The sequence below is a fragment of the Rhinichthys klamathensis genome, unplaced genomic scaffold (assembly GCF_029890125.1).
Source record: "Rhinichthys klamathensis goyatoka isolate OS25496 unplaced genomic scaffold, OSU_Roscu_1.1 h1tg000731l_1, whole genome shotgun sequence".
NCBI classification, from domain to species: domain Eukaryota; kingdom Metazoa; phylum Chordata; class Actinopteri; order Cypriniformes; family Leuciscidae; genus Rhinichthys; species Rhinichthys klamathensis.
In genome coordinates this window covers 94,610-114,324 of record NW_026607144.1, presented here as the reverse complement: position 1 = coordinate 114,324, position 19,715 = coordinate 94,610, and the positions used below count along the sequence as shown (strand labels likewise).

Here is a 19,715-nt window from a genome sequence, read left to right as displayed (position 1 = left end):
TTTTTTTCATACTATGGAATTCAATGGGCGCCGTCAACTGTCTCTGTTACCGACATTCTTCAAAATATCTTCTAGAAAGAAACTCATACAGGTTTGGAACAACTTACGGGTGAGTAAATGATGACAGAATTTTTATTTTTGGGTGAACTATCCCTTTAACTAAAATCAAGCGTAGCGCTAGTTCTGGCAGGTCACGTCAGTCAAGCTCGCGTCAGCTGACTCTCAGCTGATCCACGTCTACCTATAGGAATATGACTCCTATCACAGCATTCCTATATATACAGTATATATACTGTAAGGTCCATTCAGTATCATCAGCAGGTTTATCGTGTTGCTCAGGAGCTAATTACCCTTCTCCATCCCCAGCTCCTCCTCTCATCCAGTCAGGACTTGGGCTTCTGATATTCCTCTTTGATTCAGACTAATTTTTCTTGAATTGTGTTATTGAACATTAATAATGTCTTCAATACATTTATGTTGGTTCTGTTCTGTTCTCCCTGCTCTTATCCATGCTAGGCTGCACGGATGGTCAGGGAGTTCTTGCCCAGAACAGAACCATAGACCTTATTCAGAGCAGCGCCATGACAGATATGAAAGCGAGGCTGTGAGAGATAGACTTGCCGTGTTTTCAAAAAGCTGTATAAAGCTCCTAGATCACTTATAATTTTCCACAGCTCATGTTGTCTGGGTTTTTTGTCTACTTTGTCTATATTTTTGCAGTGTTTCATCAGCAGAACAATCCAAAAACACATTAAATAACAGTGCAACCCACTGAAGAGTATTGTCTATCCCTCACAGACTCGCTTTCAGTCCTGTTCAAAATCAACGATGGCGCTGCCGTGAATAAAGTCAGTACCGCCAATCCAATTGGTCCTGACAGAAATAAATGAATTGCCAGGGCAATAAGTTGTCATATTAGATACGTACATTTCTAAGGACTCTAAATTATCAACATGATCAAAACTGGAAAAACCTGTCAGACAATCCACATGGCTTCTGTCTTTTTTGCTGTGAAGACAACTTTAATGATTTTTTATAAAGTAAGTTTACATAAGAATAACTTTTAAATTTTAGTAATATTTCGAGATGAACACTTACTCTACTGAAGCAACTTAGGTTTATACTTGCTTATACTTGATTACTTGCTTATCAATACATAATTTAGAAAAATTGGGACTGAAAAAACGTGTTTGAGCTCCATATTCTCTTATATCATACTATATGAGCTATAAAAGCCTGATGTATCAAATATGATACTCATAAAGCACATATGCAAACTTTTATTATATATATATATATATATTTCATCTAAAGTTTCAACAAACAAAAAATAGATTTTTCTGAGTATTATTTTGTCAGTTGAAGTACTAATATTACTAACTAAAATAAAACTACATCTGGCATTAAAATAAACTAAAAATATTTTTAAATATTTTTAAAAAATCTAAAACTAATAAAAAAAAGTTAAGTCAAGAACTGTGATAGTATATAAATAATGATAAAGTGACACAGGTTTAGCACAATGTTCACTGCTAAATGGAGCGAAAATGACAAAAAAGCACCAAAAAAGTAGTTCATACAGTATGAGTTGTGCGTTATATTTTAAGCTGTGAACAGACAGACTGTCATTTAGGTAATCTGCGGCAGCTCTCAAATCTGCCCATTTCATATTTACCACATGAAGACTGGCCAGTGAAGGCATTGGTTCTCTGTAAAAACTCACTTAATCCACCTAAATCTGGTCTGCTGGTTTGAGATGGTTTCTCAGCCTCACCAACTTGTTATTTAGCTGGACAACTATCTGAAAAGTGCCCAATAAACCAGCTAGGACCGGTAGACACACAGACATTGTGTGTGCATATTGCCTACTTTTATCCTTGCAAATTTCAATTCTCATTTTTAGGTGCGCAGTTCCTAGCTCAGTATTGTATCTCAGCAGGGTTTGCAGGTGTTCTGAGTGTAGCCCAAGTTCTCTCTGTCCCAGCGGGAATCACAGGCTTTCAGAAGCTTTTAGATAGGGAATCTAACTCAGATCTCGCGCACAGCACAGAAACACAGCGGGTGGCACTTGAGTGAATGATGCACAACTGTAGAACGGCAGGGAGCCCTGAGTGAGATGTTAAAAGAGTTCCTATCTCTCTATTTTAGGCTCTTATTGCTGTAATACCTTCAAACTAATTTTCCTTGCCTTACATGCCAGCAGCAGGGGATGCTAACGTGTTAGCAAGAGTTAGCATGTTCTGCCATGATTGAACAAATATGAAAGTGAGGAAGATAAATGTACACTCTGCTTCTAAACCACCTATTAAAACTCTTAATCAGAATTGTTTTTTTGTCGTATATGCTAGCATACGTAAACAACAGCAATATTTCAGATAGGGATATAAAAAAGCCCTAAGTTACCTGATACCGACTGCTAGCATTAGCAGGTAGCTAATCATGGTCTGTAACTGTGACAATAAATAAAGTCTGTTGGCCATAAAGGAAAGTATGAGCCCTACTATATGTCCCAACCTAACATCCGTTTCAGTTAAAAAAAAAAAAAAATGTACACAGGAAATAAAACCATGCTAACAGGGTCTTTAGTATCTTTGTTTGTTCTATTGCCATTTACTGCCATTTTGTAATTTTTGTCATTTCTATTTAATATAGAATACACTGACAGCTAACGGAACATTGTCATAAATGTAAATCAAGAGCCATTTCCAGTTTGTCCAGGAGAGGGCAGAACAACCCTTGTTTTGTGCCTCTAATTAATGGAAAGTTACATTGGAGTCATTATAGATGCCAGATAGAAGACATGAACTCTACCTGACCTCTCACAGTTTGTACAAGAAACTGCCAGAGGTCAGGTAAAGGTCAGAAATGTTGACATTTCCATAAAGTTCACAACAATTTGAAAAAAAAAAGGCACACTAAGAGAAATCAAATGCCTGAAAGTTCACCCAAAAACGAAAATTCTGTCATAATTACTCACATAATTACTAATGTGTCGTTCCAAACCTGTAAGGCTTTGGTTCATCTTCAGAACACAAATGAAGATCTTTTTGATGAAATCTGAGAGATTTCTGTCCCTCCATTGACAGCTACGCAACTTCATGAACGGATCATAAAACTATTCCATTTTTTATTGAGTGGTTAAGTTCTGAAGAGACTCGATCGATTTATACGATGAACAGATTTAATTTAGAGAGAAAAGATGGATAACTGATATAGAATAAAAAAGTAATATGCCTTTTATTGTGTTATCAATCAGACCAATAGTGATTAAAAAAAGGCTAATTATAGCATGATACTAATGCAATCACTTCATTGTTTTATTTTATAAAATATCTCTTTATTCCTTATTATCTCCTTATTTATTTTCCACATAATACAAGCTCATGAGACATTGTTTTCTCTGTTTCTCTAGGGTAAAAAGGGGGATGCAGGATTGCCGGGAGTTGATGGTCTTCCAGGACCACCTGTAAGAACCAGCAGAACATTCAGTCTTAGTCTGAGCAGAACCCTCTGCCCTTTATTTTTCTTATCAAGTGTGATTGCATTTTGGGTTTGTTTTTAGAATTGGTCAGAATGAAATACTACTGCTACTGCATAGCCTACTATGTATATATGTATATACTATGTACACAGGTTGAGCAATTGCTCATTATCATTTAAAGAGACATGCACCGAAACGGGTCGCTGTGAACAGAGCTGTTTTTGAGGAGGTAAAAAGGGTGTTGTTTTACACAACCATTGAGGAAATTTAATCAAAGTATGTTACAAACTTTACATGAAGATCCTAAAGAATCATACCAACTTGTGGAAAATGTGCATCTGATGATCCCTTTAAAAAAATCTAAAGTCTTTTTAGAGTAACAGTGGCCGCTAGTGGTTACTAGAGGAATGAACATCATTCAAATCAAATTGCATTGACTCCAAAAATCTATTAAAAAGCAATTGAATTTCTAATGTAACATTCCAAGTTTTATTTTTGGTTGTTAGGGTCCTCAGGGGCCTCCTGGACTTGGTGGCAGCCCTGGACAGACGGGACTTCCAGTAAGTTTACATACACCAAAATAATATGTCACAGCCACAGAATAGTATACAGATGATATTAAATTGATCTGTTTGTTCTCACAGGGATTACCCGGTGAAATCGGCTTCCCGGGAAAACTAGGAGAAGCAGGAAAACCAGTGAGTCGCTGTGACTTAACCCTGAGAACTCAAGCATATTGTCCACACTTCAATAATCTGTTGCCTTATTAACGGAACACTCATTTGTAGTGTGGAAAAACTTGAAATAATGATTTTAATGGTAATTATTTTTTCAGGGTCTGCCAGGAAAAGATGGATTGGATGGTTTCCCTGGAAACGACGGCGAGAAGGTTAGAACTGTTTTAATGAGGCAAACTGTGAACTCAGTTCTCTGGAGGCAGAACTTCATCATTTATACACTCGTCGAAAGGCCAGATCTGGTTTTTGACCTTTTCATTTGTGTTTTTGTTGCACTACAGTTTTTGTAATTATTTTGCATTTCCATTAGGGGCAACGAGGAGAACCCGGACAGGACGGTTTCGCTGGTAAACCGGGATCGAAGGTAAAGGGTGGTCGTTTGTGGACTAGTTGTTTAAGATCTGGGTTGGAAATCCTTTTTTTATTATTTTTTTTTATTGTATCACTAATGCTACTTTGTCTTTCTCTCAGGGAGATGAAGGCCCTCCAGGACCCCGAGGACCTGCTGGTGAACGGGTGAGGAAAGCAAAACTTAAATGAGTTTTGAGAATGCCTTGGCAAAAGCACATATGAAACGGCTGTCTTGTTCTGTCTCAGGGAGAGCCTGGTTTGGGTGGGCAGGTCGGCCCGATGGGACCCAAAGGAGAGAGAGGAGGCCAGGTAAGACTGTGTACTATATGGACGTTTGTTTGAAAGAATCAAATTCTCTCTCTGCTCTCTTGATGTTTCGAGGTCAGAATCAGGTGTTTCATTGATTAACAGAATCAATAGATATTGATTTGTTAAAAATATCAGGATCTACTTTAAAAAAACTCTACTGTGAGAACCATCATCTATTCACTTCTCATAAGACATGTCCAGACTATATTTCAGCACAAAGATCGTGAGATAAATATACGAAATTAGTCTTGTTAATGTCAGTTTGAGTCATGCGTTTGTCAGATCTTCATCCGTCTGTCCGTCTTGTAGGGGGAGAGAGGGAAAGATGGACCTACTGGCTTGAAAGGAGACAAAGGAGACAAGGTGAGAAGCAAAAAGACTGCTGGAAATGTGCATATACAGTATAGGTTAGGGGCTAGTAAGGGTTTTTTTTATAGTGAAAAAAAGAAATGAATACTTGTATCCAGCAAGAACGTGTTAAATTGATGAAAAGAGACAACAATACATTTACAAAAGATTTCAATTTCAAATAAATGCTGCTATTTTGAACTTTGTATTCATCAAAGAATCCTAAACAGCACGACAGTATTTCTTAATATTATTAATGTTGAAAACAATCACAATTTCTTGAGCAGCAAATCATCATATTATAATTATTTCTGAAGGATTATGTGACACTGATGATTGGAGTAAAATTCAGCTTTTCATCACAGGAATAAATTACTTTTTTAAAATATATTCAATTGGAAAACATGTTATTTTGAAATGTAATAATATTTCACAATTTTACTGTTTTTACTGCATTTTTGATCAAATAAATACAGCTTAAATACTTCTTTTTAAAAACATTAAAACAACTTTTGAATGGTAGTGTATTTAGTTAATTCATAGTTTTGATAACTTGAAATAAAAATGAAAATAAAATAAATGATTAGGTGATTATCTAAGACTCATTTTGTTGTGTTTTTGCCTACAAGTCACCTCTGGATAACGGCATTTGTGATATAAACGCAACAGGCTTCCAGAGGGCCGTTTTTGAGCATGTGTTGCTGTAGGTTTCACACATGTCAGTGATGGTCTCCTGAGGGCATGAGGTTGTTAATGAGATCATTAACATGCTGACAGGATGAGGATATAACCTCTCTCTGTGACTGTTTTTCATTCATACAGGGTGAGGTGGGCCCCAGGGGTCCAGCCGGGGTCCCAGGCAATGTGAGTACAGTTGATAATTGACATATTACATACAAATATAACCATATACATTTACAGATGGTATAAATAATCATCTGATTTCTGATGTAAGTAATACATCAGATGAATAAACGAGAATAGAAATCTCTTGTTCAAGTTTTTAGTGTTTAATCATGTATTGATTCAGCTGATGAATGTGGCTCTTAATTCATATTTGTGTTTTTTATTTTCTGTAGGTGGCCAATGTGATTCCTGAACCTGGCGAACCGGTAAGTTATCGGTTTTGTCTTGATTTTGACCATATTTTGAGTAATAGATATTGAGAATAGTTTGTTAATAGATATCGTGAGTATATCTATTAATAAACTTATTTAAGTGTGTTTGTGCTGTCTGTCTTTACCCTGCACGATATTTTGATATATTTTAATTGATGCACTCATTTTTTGGGGGCCACTGTATCATATAATAAACCACATATTTTGCCTGTTTTACATTCACATTTGAAATTTCCTGATCTTTAGGGCAAGCCGGGAGAGAAGGGAGAGAAAGGAGATCAAGGAAAACCAGGCGAGATGGTGAGCTTTCCAACAATAATTTGAAATGTAATGAACTACTGTATCTTTTCAAGGTTGTAGGGATCATCTCAAGAGGGCAGTAGAGAGTCAGGTTTGGTTGTGCTAGTCTCTTGTGCGTCTGAAAATGTTCATTTACAGAATCACTTTACTGTGACTAGTGCAGACATAATAAAGTCTCCTGTCAGTTTGAGGAATCATGAGGCAAATATACTTGAAAGGCAACAGCTAAATATGTGCATTTCATTTCTGAGAACAGCCACCTGAAGTGTTTCACGCATTATTTGACAATAGATATTAAGGGATTCAGCGTTGCATAAAGGAATATTAATAAACATGAAGGTCAGGGGCGTTGCATCCCATCAGCTGATGTTATACATCTCTTGTGTGCTCACGTTAAAACCACCATTCTGCTATAGGACACCATTTGCTATAGTTTTAGCACCTGATAATATCTCAAAACAGGTGAAGGTGCCTTTTTGCCCCGAGCTATTAATAAAGCAGATCCTGGGCATCTATTCACAGATCAGTGCTATTGACATTTACTGTAGCTGTTTTTTGTTAAATTGTTGACATTTCAGTTTTGACATCTCCAAGATGAGCTTTTCTGCACAGTCAATCTCTTGACTAATTAATATTAAAATATCAAATAAAGAAAATAAGCAAATAAAGTCTAAAAGCCTGAACAACTCAAGCACATCTTTACAGGACATCAGTTTATAAATATCAAAGTGAAAGTTTGGCTGATGAATATAATTAGGTCACATAACCTAATGATCTAGGAAGATTAGTGTGGGATAATTCATATTTATGTGGTCATATTGACATCATGACTGGCTCATCTTCCGCCCTCCCACTCTAACACTAATAATGTCAGTTAATGCTTTATAATTATTCTATTATACACTCACCGGCCACTTTATTAGGTACACCTGTCCAACTGCTCGTTAACACTTAATTTCTAAGCAGCCAATCACATGGCGGCAACTCAGTGCATTTAGGCATGTAGACATGGTCAAGACAATCTCCTGCAGTTCAAACCGAGCATCAGTATGGGGAAGAAAGTTGATTTGAGTGACTTTGAACGTGGCATGATTGTTGGTGCCAGAAGGGCTGGTCTGAGTATTTCAGAAACTGCTAATCTACTGGGATTTTCACGCACAACCATCTCTAGGGTTTACAGAGAATGGTCCGAAAAAGAAAAAACATCCAGTGAGCGGCAGTTCTGTGGGCGGAAATGCCTTGTTGATGCCAGAGGTCAGAGGAGAATGGCCAGACTGGTTCGAGCTGATAGAAGGGCAACAGTGACTGAAATAACCACTCGTTACAACCGAGGTATGCAGCAAAGCATTTGTGAAGCCACAACACGCACAACCTTGAGGCGGATGGGCTACAACAGCTGAAGACTCCACCGGGTACCACTCATCTCCACTACAAATAGGAAAAAGAGGCTACAATTTGCAAGAGCTCACCAAAATTGAACAGTTGAAGACTGGAAAAATGTTGCCTGGTCTGATGAGTCTCGATTTCTGTTGAGACATTCAGATGTTAGAGTCAGAATTTGGCGTAAACAGAATGAGAGCATGGAACCATCATGCCTTGTTACCACTGTGCAGGCTGGTGGTGGTGGTGTAATGGTGTGGGGGATGTTTTCCTGGCACACTTTAGGCCCCTTAGTGCCAATTGGGCATCGTTTAAATGCCACGGCCTACCTGAGCATTGTTTCTGACCATGTCCATCCCTTTATGGCCACCATGTACCCATCCTCTGATGGCTACTTCCACCATGTCACAAAGCTCTAATCATTTCAAATTGGTTTCTTGAACATGACAATGAGTTCACTGTACTAAAATGGCCTCCACAGTCACCAGATCTCAACCCAATAGAGCATCTTTGGGATGTGGTGGAACGGGAGATTCGCATCATGGATGTGCAGCCGACAAATCTGCGGCAACTGTGTGATGCCATCATGTCAATATGGACCAAACTCCCTGAGGAATGCTTCCAGCACCTTGTTGAATCTATGCCACGAAGAATTGAGGCAGTTCTGAAGGCAAAAGGGGGTCCAACCCGTTACTAGCATGGGGTACCTAATAAAGTGGCCGGTGAGTGTATATTTAAAAAAATCATATTTCTGTAGCTGAACTCATGAAAGCTCTCTCTGCCATGCACTCATCTAATAAAATAGTCCAGACACCAAGCAGTGCATCATTTACAGAAACACAGACAAGCTTGTTACAATGATGTATCTGCTCTCACCTGAATGTATTAGTGTGAAATGAGAAATCTCTGTTGAATTACTGCAGTTCTCACTAGTCAGGCCAAATGCAATCATTTCTGTCAGAGAAACTGCCCCGACGTCATCTTAAAAGAGAGCCAGGTTTCATTTCTGGAGTGCAGCGTAAACTTTATGAGATTTCAAAGTCACCATGGCTGGATAAACTAAAGTATATTAAAACATTCACATTCAATTACACATTATTACACACTTTGAGGATATTATGGCATACATTAAGACTTGTTACTAAAATGAATCTGATAACCTTCACAATCTCTAATATTCCCAGGGTCAAAGAGGACTTCCTGGAGAGCAGGGATTCAGAGGGCACTCCGGACCTGCGGTAAACCAGAAACAATCCTTTATAAAACATCTGAGATGCTTTCAATTCATTCAGACAAACTACTGAATATGATGATAATTGTTAATCCTTAATCCAGTCACACCTGTGAAAATGTCAGTGATTTTTCGAGAAATTGAGATGTTTCTTGTCTTTCTCCTGTTGGTGTGAACAGGGCCCTAAGGGTGACGCTGGTGATAAAGGAGAGGCAGGGGGACATGGAGACCCAGTGAGTTTGTCTTCTCCTCACACATGAATGCATTGTTTGTTTCCTGAACTTTTCACTGTCAAACTCTTCACTTTCTTCAGGGTCCGCCCGGATTGATGGGCCCTCAGGGGCTCCGAGGGCTGCCAGGCAACGTGGTACGTTCTTAAATACATTCTTGCCTTTTTTGACATCCAAAATACAAGATCCATTTTAGGAAACGTACAATTTGTGTCAAATGTCTAAATGCACATGGGGTCATATAAGCAGGTTGTAATTTTTCTGGTAGAGATCTCATGAACAAATACGTTTTAAACTTTAACTTTTGCAAGTGTAAACATCTTTTGTCTGTGTGTTTTTCAGGGTATTCCAGGCAGCATCGGTCCACCTGGTATCGCTGGACAGAGAGGGGAGAAGGTACAGAAATGAAATATTCAACTAATACAAATTGATGACTGATGAGCCAAAACATTATGACCAGTCACAGGTGAAGCGAATATTATTGATCATCTCCTAACAAGGTCACATATTAAGGAATGCATCATAACACACAGTGCATTACACTATGCTGCGTATGAGTCTGAGTAGCCACTGAGCAATCAGAGTGCCTTCCATGACCCCTGTCAATGTCGAAAACGCCTACAATGGGCGTTCATGAGCGACAGAACTGGACCTTGTAGGATTGGAAGAAGGACATCTGGTCCGATGAGTCCTGAGTCCATCACATGGAATGCCGTGTACTTGTGCATCGTACACGGCATTATATATACATATAGTTGTCAGTCAATTTAATGGGTGGGTTTTATGGTAATTGAGAATGAGCGTGCATGCGCGTCCCATTTACGACTGATTGGAATTCATTAACATGATGAAGGGTTCAAGGTGTTGCCCTGGCCTCCAAATTCCCCAGATCTCATGGATGCCTTGGTGGGTCGACGGTGTTTTGGCAGCACACCAACAGCATACTAGACATAATGTTTTGGCTCATCAATGGATTATTGTATCAAGTTATTTATTATCATGAAACATAATTTACCCTGTCCGAATCAGAATGTATTTTTTGTTTGTATTTATTGCTATTTATATGCCACCAGGGAGATGCAGGTAAAGATGGTCCTTCTGGACCCCCTGGTCCAACCGGTGAGCCTGGTTTAAGAGGAGAAATCGGTTTGCCAGGAAAAGGCAAAGAGGGAACAAAGGTAATGCATTCATTTTGTGATTCATAAGCTTGATGGCATGGATTATATTTTTGTTACTGATGTGACTTTGTTAAAATTGCACATGTTCTAAATGTGTATTCTCAAAACTACTGGGCAATTAGCTTTAGAAGAAAAGAGCATGCATTTCGTTTCATTCTTGTTTTAAGGTTTCCCGTCACGAGCGTGTAAAATTGCATTTAATAAGCTGTTTACATCTTGTGCTCTGGAGAATCTTAAAGTTGTTTACCCTAACTTTTTCCATTTATATTTGCTGATTGTGGTTAAAAGCACTGAAACGTGGAGAATAAAACTACCACACATTAAACTAATGAGTCAATGAGACTGTGGCTGCAGGTGTTACAGGGGAACTGGGGTTGTTTTATAGTTACAGCTGCCTTATTTTTCCAGCTATACACACACGCACACAGTCTATCCAACAGAGATACATGCTTATTAACACGTGTGTGTGTGTGTGTGTGTGTGTGTGTGTATAATAATGAAATGGATGGATTTGTATGCCGTATTATTGGCACCAAACAAAATGGCGTCACGATTTTCAGTGAATCATGACTTAAATTTCATTCTGTATGTCTCTGTATGACTTTAAAAAAACTTGGAATGAAATAATCCCTTAAAAAATAAACTAAATATGATTTTGTGAGAGGGAAAATGAAAGGACTAATAAAAAATTGAGAAATAGAGAAGCTTGAAGCACAGTATTACTCTGCTTTGTGTGATTACAGGGTGATACAGGACCTCCGGGTCCAGCTGGACCTCCCGGACTGAAGGTAATGAGACTTCGATGTGGGTTCTTTCTTGTTAGAAGAAAGAAACAGACTTTATTTTGTCTTCCATCAGCATGAAATATAATTTTGGGCATTTTTTTTTATATCATGAGCAGGTGCGTGTTCCCCAGAGGCAAAAGCTGAATCACTTTTCATTGGCATTTCATTTATGTGATGGTTTTTAATGAAATGTCAGACAACCAGATAATGATACTAAAAGACGTTTTCCTGGGGAAAAAGTACCAGATATTCATTTTGCTACTGTATCAATCAGTGCTTTACCAGTGCTCGACTTAATAAATGCAGGACATACACTCTCGTTTAAATGTTTAGGTTCAGTGAGATATTTTTTAAAAGCTTTTAACCAGAAAGAATGCCTTAAATTGATCAAAAGTTACATTAGAGACACTTATAGTATTACAAAAGATTTCTATTTCAAAGAAAATTCCATTTATCAAAAAATTCTGGAAAATGTTTCCACAAAAATGATTCCTTAAAATGATTAAGCAGCACAACTGTTTTCAACATTAGTAATGATAATAAATGTTTCTTGAGCAGCAAATCATCATATTAGAATGATTTCTGAAGGATCATGTGACTCTGAAGACTGGAGTAATGATGATGAAAATTCAGCTTTGATCACAGGGATAAATTACAATTCAAATATATTCAAATAGAAAACACTTATTTTAAACTGTACTATTATTTTACAATATTACTGTATTTTTGAGATGGAAAAATGATAGATATAGATAGATAGATAGATAGATAGATAGATAGATAGATAGATAGATAGATAGATAGATAGATAGATTACCATACTAAATATATTACAATAAAGATGCAAATTAGAGTATATTATAATATTATAAACACAAAAGAACAATATCTTATGCAACAATAAAGTAGAATTATAATTATTCAGCCCTGTTTATCACTTTTTATTTTGTGTTTTAGGGCGTGCCCGGCCCACAGGGCATGCAGGGAATGCCAGGAAACAGAGGACCAGCAGGAGAGGGAACCACTGGACCCCAGGTACAGAAACACACACAGTCATGCTATCTGCTCATTCTTCCATTGCAATATCCAATCAAAATGCATTCATTTTCACATAAGCACTAATATTAGCAACGCAAATAACTCTAAAAAAAAGCCCTATGGCCAAAAAGTGACCTTTAAACTGACTTTAAAATTTGCCATGAATTTGGGAAATGGGTTAAAACCAGTGTAACTGTAAAAATGCCTGTTTGTCCGTGCATATGCCATTGTTTGCTGTAGTTTGAGTGAACACATTTGCATAAACAAGCACACATACTGTATGCACACAGAGAACATGGTTTTATTATGTGAAAGCTTATGTGACTTTTCCATCTATTTCTGACCCAGCTTACTGTTTTTCTTTTTTTTTTCATGGATCTGAAGCACACATTTATTTATGCTCATATCTGAGTGATATTCTGTGTCTTTCTCAGGGGCCTCCCGGACCTCCAGGGCCAACAGGAGCCGCGGTAAACAATCTCTTCATATTTATATCACTTTCAAATGAGACAGATGCTCACAGAACAGCCTTAAGTGACGTGTCATGTTTGATATTCAGGGTTTGAGAGGACCTCCAGGAGTGAGCGGACCACAGGGACCCGCTGGACATAATGTAAGATTCATTTTGATTTACTTGTACAGGGACAATTCTGTTATTGTAGCACTATTAGCTAAAGGCTACATGTAAACTGTAGTCCCTGGGATCAGATGATTCATATTTTGAGTTCTTAAAAACCGCGCAGCACACAACCGAAGACGCTCTGTAATTTGGGCCTGTAATTTGCTTCATGCTAATGATAGGTAGTAGCAGGTTGTATTTATAATTCAGTGAGATTTCATATTCACATTTTAGAGAACAGTTTTTCCTGTCCAAAAAAGTAAATATCTACTTACGTTAGTGGTTCTACTATTAATATTGCTTAAATTTAGAGTTACCACTTAACTGCTTACCAACCTGGTTTCATTTTTTTTAAATCCACGCAGAACACAGTCATTCAACATCTCAGATGGAGCATCTTTAGCTTCCATTAATCATATTGTACCTGTGCAATGACAGTGAAGTGCTTTACTTTTCAATCCTGAATCGTGATGCAGAATTAAACCAGTTTCACGGCCCTGCTGTGGATCTCATTCAGTCTTCTTGGGGATTCAGTGTCAGTTTGTGACTAACACGGTTTGAATGTGTTTTCCTGTGGTGAGGATCATCAGCAGGAGTCATGCTCATGTGCATGTGTGTGTGTGTGTGTGTGTGTGTGTGTGTGTGTGTGTGTGTGTGTCTACCTGCAGGGTTTACCAGGAAGACCTGGAGAGAAGGGCTCAACTGGAGAACCAGTGAGTGATACCTGTTCATCATTTAAATATGGAATCATCAAATCAGCTGACATTTAATATTCACCTGCTGCTGATGGACCATAAATGCAGTTAAATAAGTGTTTTATTGAATTTTGTTTTCCCAACCTCTTTTACAGGGAAAAGCTGCAGACCTTTCTGATCTGAAGGTAACAGCCATCCATCCTAAAATCCTCCATTCTTCCATCCTTCTATCCATTTCTCAATCCATCCATCCATCCATCCACTCATCCATCCACTCACCCACCCTTTTATCCACTCATCCATCCACTCATCCACCCTTTTATCCATCCATCCATCCATCTGCCCTTTTATCCATCCGCCCTTTTATCCATCCACCCTTTTATCCATCCATCCATCCATCTGCCCTTTTATCCATCCGCCCTTTTATCCATCCACCCTTTTATCCATCCACTCATCCACCTATCCATCCATCTATCCATCCATCCATGGCGGATAGAATATATAATAGGACATTTATATTAAAGTGCATACCGTAATAGAGATCAGGGTTGGGTCACACCATCCATAAGTTCTTACTTAAACTGGGACACAAGAGAGGCTTAGTAAGTAAATTTTACTTAATTTGGCTGCACTATTATATTAATTAAAGCTCCATTACACCATTAAAGCTCTCTGTAATATGTGTAGTTGCATAATTTGGCATTCACCTTTATTGATCAGAAATAGTGTTGAAAACCCAGGATTTTGAGTTTATTGTGTATTTCCATTCTTGTTAAGGTTGTAACTGTGCGTGTTTCTCTTTCCCAGGACATTTGTTCAGATTGTCCCCCTGGACCAGCTGGACAACCAGGTACTCCAGGACCTCCTGGTGACAAAGGTCATTCTGGACCACCTGGGAAAAACGGACAGGATGGATATGCGGTGAGGAATCATGATTTAGACAAATATGTTTATTCTTTAAGCTTAATGGAACTGAAACATGACAGAACATGAAATATAAACGTTTCATCAGTTTACCTCCATTTAAAACCTCAAATAATAGATTAATTTATGAGTCTTTATTGGGATTTAACTGGTGGTTTTTGCAGGGTCCTCCTGGACCAACAGGACCCACAGGACCTCCTGGTGCTGATGGAACCAAGGTTAGAATGTTGACCATATATATACAGTCAAACCAACATTTATTCAGACACCTTCAACATTTCTCACATTATCACAGTTTATGCGCTATAGTTTAGAAAATGGTAATACAATATAACAAGAACTCAGAGTTATCAAATCAGTTGATATTTCACTGGTTTTGGCCGTCCTTCTGTTAGATAATACCAATTTAGGTCAACCAATTTACCAAGCAATGTTAAATTTTGTTCAGTCTGCGGTGTAAAATGATTGCATTACCAATTAAAACATGCTCAGGTCAAAGTGTCTGAATCATTGGTCCCACATTTGTATAAATTTTACTGGTAGTCCACTGTATGAAGAATTTTTGGTTATAATATGTCACAGTTTACTTTATTTTGCTATCCTCACTTACATAAATGAACTGTAGTGTCCTGCACCCACTAGTAAAAAAAATATCAAAAATGATATCGGGTGTCTGAATAATGTTTGGTTTGACTGTACACATTATAAATGCATATCCTTATATGGGTGAAATATAGTTGTGTCAACCGGCAGCATTGCATCACTGGTGTTTGTTTTAAATAACTTATTTGTGTTGCATTGCAGGGGGTCAAAGGTGACAGAGGTCCTCCAGGAACAGCTGGAGATAAGGGTGAAAAGGTACTATCAACTTACCATTTTTCATCACTGTTAATATACTGCATGTATTATATGTGTATTCAGACTATTTGAAATACCATTATTTATCCTTATGCCACATCTTTCTCTCATTTATTTGCATTTTCCCAGGGCAACTCAGGACCTCCTGGTTATCCTGGGGCTGCAGGAGCCATGGGTCAACCTGTGAGTATTTTAAACACACTTCCAGACTGTGTAGCTACACTAAAAAAAAAAAAACGTACATTTCTGCTGTATCTATAGGGTAATGATGGAAACCCTGGACCTGTTGGACCACCTGGACCTCCTGGAGAAAAGGCAAGGCTAATATGTTTTGTTCTGTGATTTGTTGGATGGATTGCAAGACTGGAATCTGTGTTATTGATGATTGATAGTCATGAGAATGTGTTTTACCAGGGTAAAGAAGGACTGAAGGGAATTCAGGGACCTCCAGGCCTGCCGGGTCTAATGGTGAGCGATTACATCTCTTTCATCGTTTTTAAAATGTCCGTTCAAAAGTTTTTGGTTGGTAAGATTTGGTAAGAAGTCTCTTATGCTTAAGGCTGCATTTATTTGATCATAAATACAGTAAAAATACAGTAATATTATTATTATTACAATTTAAAATAACTGACATTTTAAAATATATTAAAATAGAAAATGTATTCCTGTGATCAAAGCTGAATTTTCAGCATCATCAGTGTCACATGACCCTTCAGAAATCATTATAATATGCTGATTTGCTGCACAATAGACATTTCTGATAATTATCAATGTTGAAAACAGTTGTGCTGCTTTTTGTGGAAGCCATAATACATTTATTCCCCCCAGCATTCTTTGATAAATAGGAAGTTCAAAAGAACAGCATTTATTTGAAATGGAAATATATTGTAACTTGTTTTTACCGTAATTTTTGAGAAATTCTTGCTGATTAAAAGTATTAATTTCTTTAAAAATAAATGAATAAAAAAAACTATTTTGAATGGGAGTGTAAATCTAATAACTCCATGATGCTGTTTTTGTTTCCGGTGACTACATACTGCCTGATACTACACATTCTGTGCTGAAGGGCATGATGGGTAAACACGGAAAGGATGGCAGACCAGGAGAAACAGGAGAGCCGGTATGAGTCTGATGTTCTGTGTGCATACCAGCATCCTAGCCAAGCTTAGATCTGCATATACAGCCAGAAACATAAAAAAAAACATGATTTTTTTTTTTTTTTTTTCTGCTTGTAGGGTAAACAGGGAGAGCCAGGAACACCAGGAAGAGATGGACTCAGAGGAATGCCTGTGAGTTATGACTAAAAACCTAATGAAGATTCTCTTATTCTGTATTACGGATGGATTTCTTTGGGAAGCTGGACTATTTCACCTCACACAAATGTACCATGGCATTATTATCTGCTACCTATACCTATAGGCTGAAATATACACATTTATTTGTGTCTTTTCCAGGGTTTCAAAGGTCACAGAGGGGAACCAGGGCCACCAGGGTCAAAGGTTAGTCAATGGCAGTTGAAATGAATGCCCATAGATACATTCATATTCCATAAATAATCCAGAATTGTCATGGGTTCTGTTTATAAATGCTGACCTGTCATATTGGTTACATTAGGGTGAAGATGGGAAGCAGGGTGTTCCTGGACGTGAGGGTCCAGCTGGGAAAGATGTGAGTAAACACGTAATCCATGTTGTGCGGTCCATCTCTCTATGTCAGAGGTCACTGCAGACCTGACCGCTGTGAGCTGACGGTGTTGGCTTTTAATCGGTGTACTTGTGTTGCTCAGGGTAAAACCGGACCACCAGGGCTAGAGGGCATGAGAGGACCACGAGGAGAATCCGTGAGGATGCCTTTGATGAACCAATTAAATTGCAAAACAAAACTGCACCAGTGTGATTATTTTGTTGGGTCACTGTGTTTGTCTTTTTAGGGTCAACCTGGAGAATCAGGACCAGCGGGCAAGCCCGGATCTCAGGGAAATCCTGTAAGTTTCTTATAGCATGTCAATATGGGCGGCCATGTTGTTCAATGAACTGGGAATTTCGATTTACAACCACTTTTGGACCAGAAAAATGCCTCTCGCTGGTGTGTCTATTAAAGCATGGCTCTGAATTCCTATGGGGCCGCATATTGAAATAGAACACAAAGCACACCTAAAACCCCCTTAACTTTATTGAACTATATTATCAGCAATGTTTACTGTAAATTATCACTTTGTTTTACTGTATTTCAGGGTCAGCCAGGACACAAAGGTGATGCAGGGAGCCAAGGATTACCCGGATTCCCAGGTCCAAAAGGGCCATCGGTGAGTGAAGTTGGTTTGGGACTGATGGGAATTTAATTTTTTGCATATCTAAAAGTAAAGCTTTTATGCCATTAAAACAAGCCTTGTAAATATGTAGAAATGAACAGCAGGCAATCCTAAGTGGATATGAAGTGCTGAAGCCTGTCTGAACATGTGCAAACACTTGTGTTTTTCCCTCAGGGTCCGTCTGGTCCAATTGGCCCAGAGGGAAAACAAGTGAGTGATGGTTCTTTACTTTTCATTAATATTATATGAACACTTTTTCATAATTTTCAATTTCAACATTTTCAAACCATGTTTTTATCATAGGGCATGTTAGGAAAACCAGGAGACAGAGGACAGAAGGGAGAAAAGGTATCCATCCATCCAATCCATCCATCCATCCAATCATCCATCCCATCCATCCATCCATCCATCCATCCAATCTATCCATCCCATCCATCCAATCTATCCATCCCATCCATCCATCCAATCCATCCATCCAATCCATCCATCCATCCAATCATCCATCCATCCAATCCATCCATCCATCCATCCAATCCATCCAATCTATCCATCCCATCCATCCATCCATTCCATCCAATCTATCCATCCAATCCATCCATCCATCAATCCATCCAATCATCCATCCATCCATCCAATCCATCCATCCATCCATCCAATCCATCCATCCATCCAATCTATCCATCCAATCCATCCATTCCATCCATCCATCCATCCATCCATCCAATCTATCCATCCAATCCATCCATCCATCAATCCATCCAATCCATCCAAGCCATCCATCCAATCTATCCATCATCCAATCCATCCATCCAATCTATCCATCAATCCATCCATCCATCCATCCAATCCATCCATCCATCCATCCATCCATCCATCCATCCATCCATCCATCCATCCATCCATCCATCCATCCATCCATCCATCCATCCATCCATCCATCCATCCATCCATCCATCCATCCATCCATCCATCCATCCATCCATCCATATATTTACCACTTCAAAATCATCAAATCAACACTCGTCTTACTTGGTTGCTTGTTTCTGCAGGGTGATAATGGAATAAAAGGAGACAAAGGACCCGTTGGAGATCCGGGCATTCCGGGTAACCCTGGGCCTCCCGGTAGGAAGGGTCACACGGGGATGATGGGCATGTCGGGACCCCCTGGGGAAGTGGGTCCTGCTGGGCCCCCTGGTTCTTCAGGACAGCCGGGACTCCCAGGTCTCAGAGTGAGTCTACATTAGTATTTTAAAAGAAAATGTGGGATGCTGATGATGTCGAAATGATGTCATGAAATGTATTACGTGTTTTTAAGGGCGAGACGCCATCACTGGAACAAATGCGACGGCTCATTCAAGAGGAACTTTCCAAACAATTGGATGGTGAGATTCATTTGGCGAAAATGTATTTGACTTGATACTTTGCAATTTCTTTTTATATTTTCTAAACTTTCCATTGATTTTCACAGCTAAATTAGCTTACCTTATGGCTCAAATGCAACCCGCTCATATCAAGAGCACGGCTGGCCGTCCCGGTCCGCCTGGTTCCCCAGGTAAAGATGGATCTCCTGGCAGACAAGGTCTAACTGGAGAGCCTGGAATGCCTGGACAAAATGGAGCAGAAGGACCCAGAGGTCCAGTTGGTCCTAAAGGTACCACAGACTAAATTCAGATTGTTACTTTGCTCGATTGACGTTTGAAGTTTAATCTTTTCAACCTACGCTGTTTTTTTAGGTGAACGAGGTTCAAAAGGTGAAAGGGGAGAAGACGGTGTTGGACAGAGAGGAGAGACTGGTCCAGTTGGCCCCATTGGTAAGATCTTT

General features: G+C 38.7%; 1 protein-coding gene across 1 annotated transcript in view; it reads left to right on the top strand.

Annotated features, from left to right (window-relative positions):
* The window catches only part of col22a1 (collagen, type XXII, alpha 1), a 52,694-nt gene that overhangs the window by 31,658 nt on the left and 1,321 nt on the right, over positions 1–19,715 (top strand). The window contains exons 23-63 of the mRNA XM_056242565.1: positions 3,413–3,466; positions 3,988–4,041; positions 4,126–4,179; positions 4,317–4,370; positions 4,529–4,582; positions 4,690–4,734; positions 4,816–4,878; positions 5,188–5,241; positions 6,049–6,090; positions 6,306–6,338; positions 6,591–6,644; positions 9,209–9,262; positions 9,435–9,488; positions 9,569–9,622; positions 9,828–9,881; positions 10,559–10,663; positions 11,407–11,451; positions 12,406–12,483; positions 12,921–12,956; positions 13,046–13,099; positions 13,774–13,818; positions 13,956–13,985; positions 14,608–14,721; positions 14,889–14,942; positions 15,529–15,582; positions 15,712–15,765; positions 15,844–15,897; positions 15,997–16,050; positions 16,649–16,702; positions 16,818–16,871; positions 17,037–17,081; positions 17,197–17,250; positions 17,369–17,422; positions 17,513–17,566; positions 17,816–17,887; positions 18,068–18,103; positions 18,197–18,241; positions 18,943–19,122; positions 19,209–19,275; positions 19,362–19,544; positions 19,627–19,704. Coding sequence (XP_056098540.1) covers positions 3,413–3,466; positions 3,988–4,041; positions 4,126–4,179; positions 4,317–4,370; positions 4,529–4,582; positions 4,690–4,734; positions 4,816–4,878; positions 5,188–5,241; positions 6,049–6,090; positions 6,306–6,338; positions 6,591–6,644; positions 9,209–9,262; positions 9,435–9,488; positions 9,569–9,622; positions 9,828–9,881; positions 10,559–10,663; positions 11,407–11,451; positions 12,406–12,483; positions 12,921–12,956; positions 13,046–13,099; positions 13,774–13,818; positions 13,956–13,985; positions 14,608–14,721; positions 14,889–14,942; positions 15,529–15,582; positions 15,712–15,765; positions 15,844–15,897; positions 15,997–16,050; positions 16,649–16,702; positions 16,818–16,871; positions 17,037–17,081; positions 17,197–17,250; positions 17,369–17,422; positions 17,513–17,566; positions 17,816–17,887; positions 18,068–18,103; positions 18,197–18,241; positions 18,943–19,122; positions 19,209–19,275; positions 19,362–19,544; positions 19,627–19,704 — 2,530 coding nt within the window. The remainder of the gene's footprint in view (positions 1–3,412; positions 3,467–3,987; positions 4,042–4,125; positions 4,180–4,316; positions 4,371–4,528; positions 4,583–4,689; positions 4,735–4,815; positions 4,879–5,187; positions 5,242–6,048; positions 6,091–6,305; positions 6,339–6,590; positions 6,645–9,208; positions 9,263–9,434; positions 9,489–9,568; positions 9,623–9,827; positions 9,882–10,558; positions 10,664–11,406; positions 11,452–12,405; positions 12,484–12,920; positions 12,957–13,045; positions 13,100–13,773; positions 13,819–13,955; positions 13,986–14,607; positions 14,722–14,888; positions 14,943–15,528; positions 15,583–15,711; positions 15,766–15,843; positions 15,898–15,996; positions 16,051–16,648; positions 16,703–16,817; positions 16,872–17,036; positions 17,082–17,196; positions 17,251–17,368; positions 17,423–17,512; positions 17,567–17,815; positions 17,888–18,067; positions 18,104–18,196; positions 18,242–18,942; positions 19,123–19,208; positions 19,276–19,361; positions 19,545–19,626; positions 19,705–19,715) is intronic.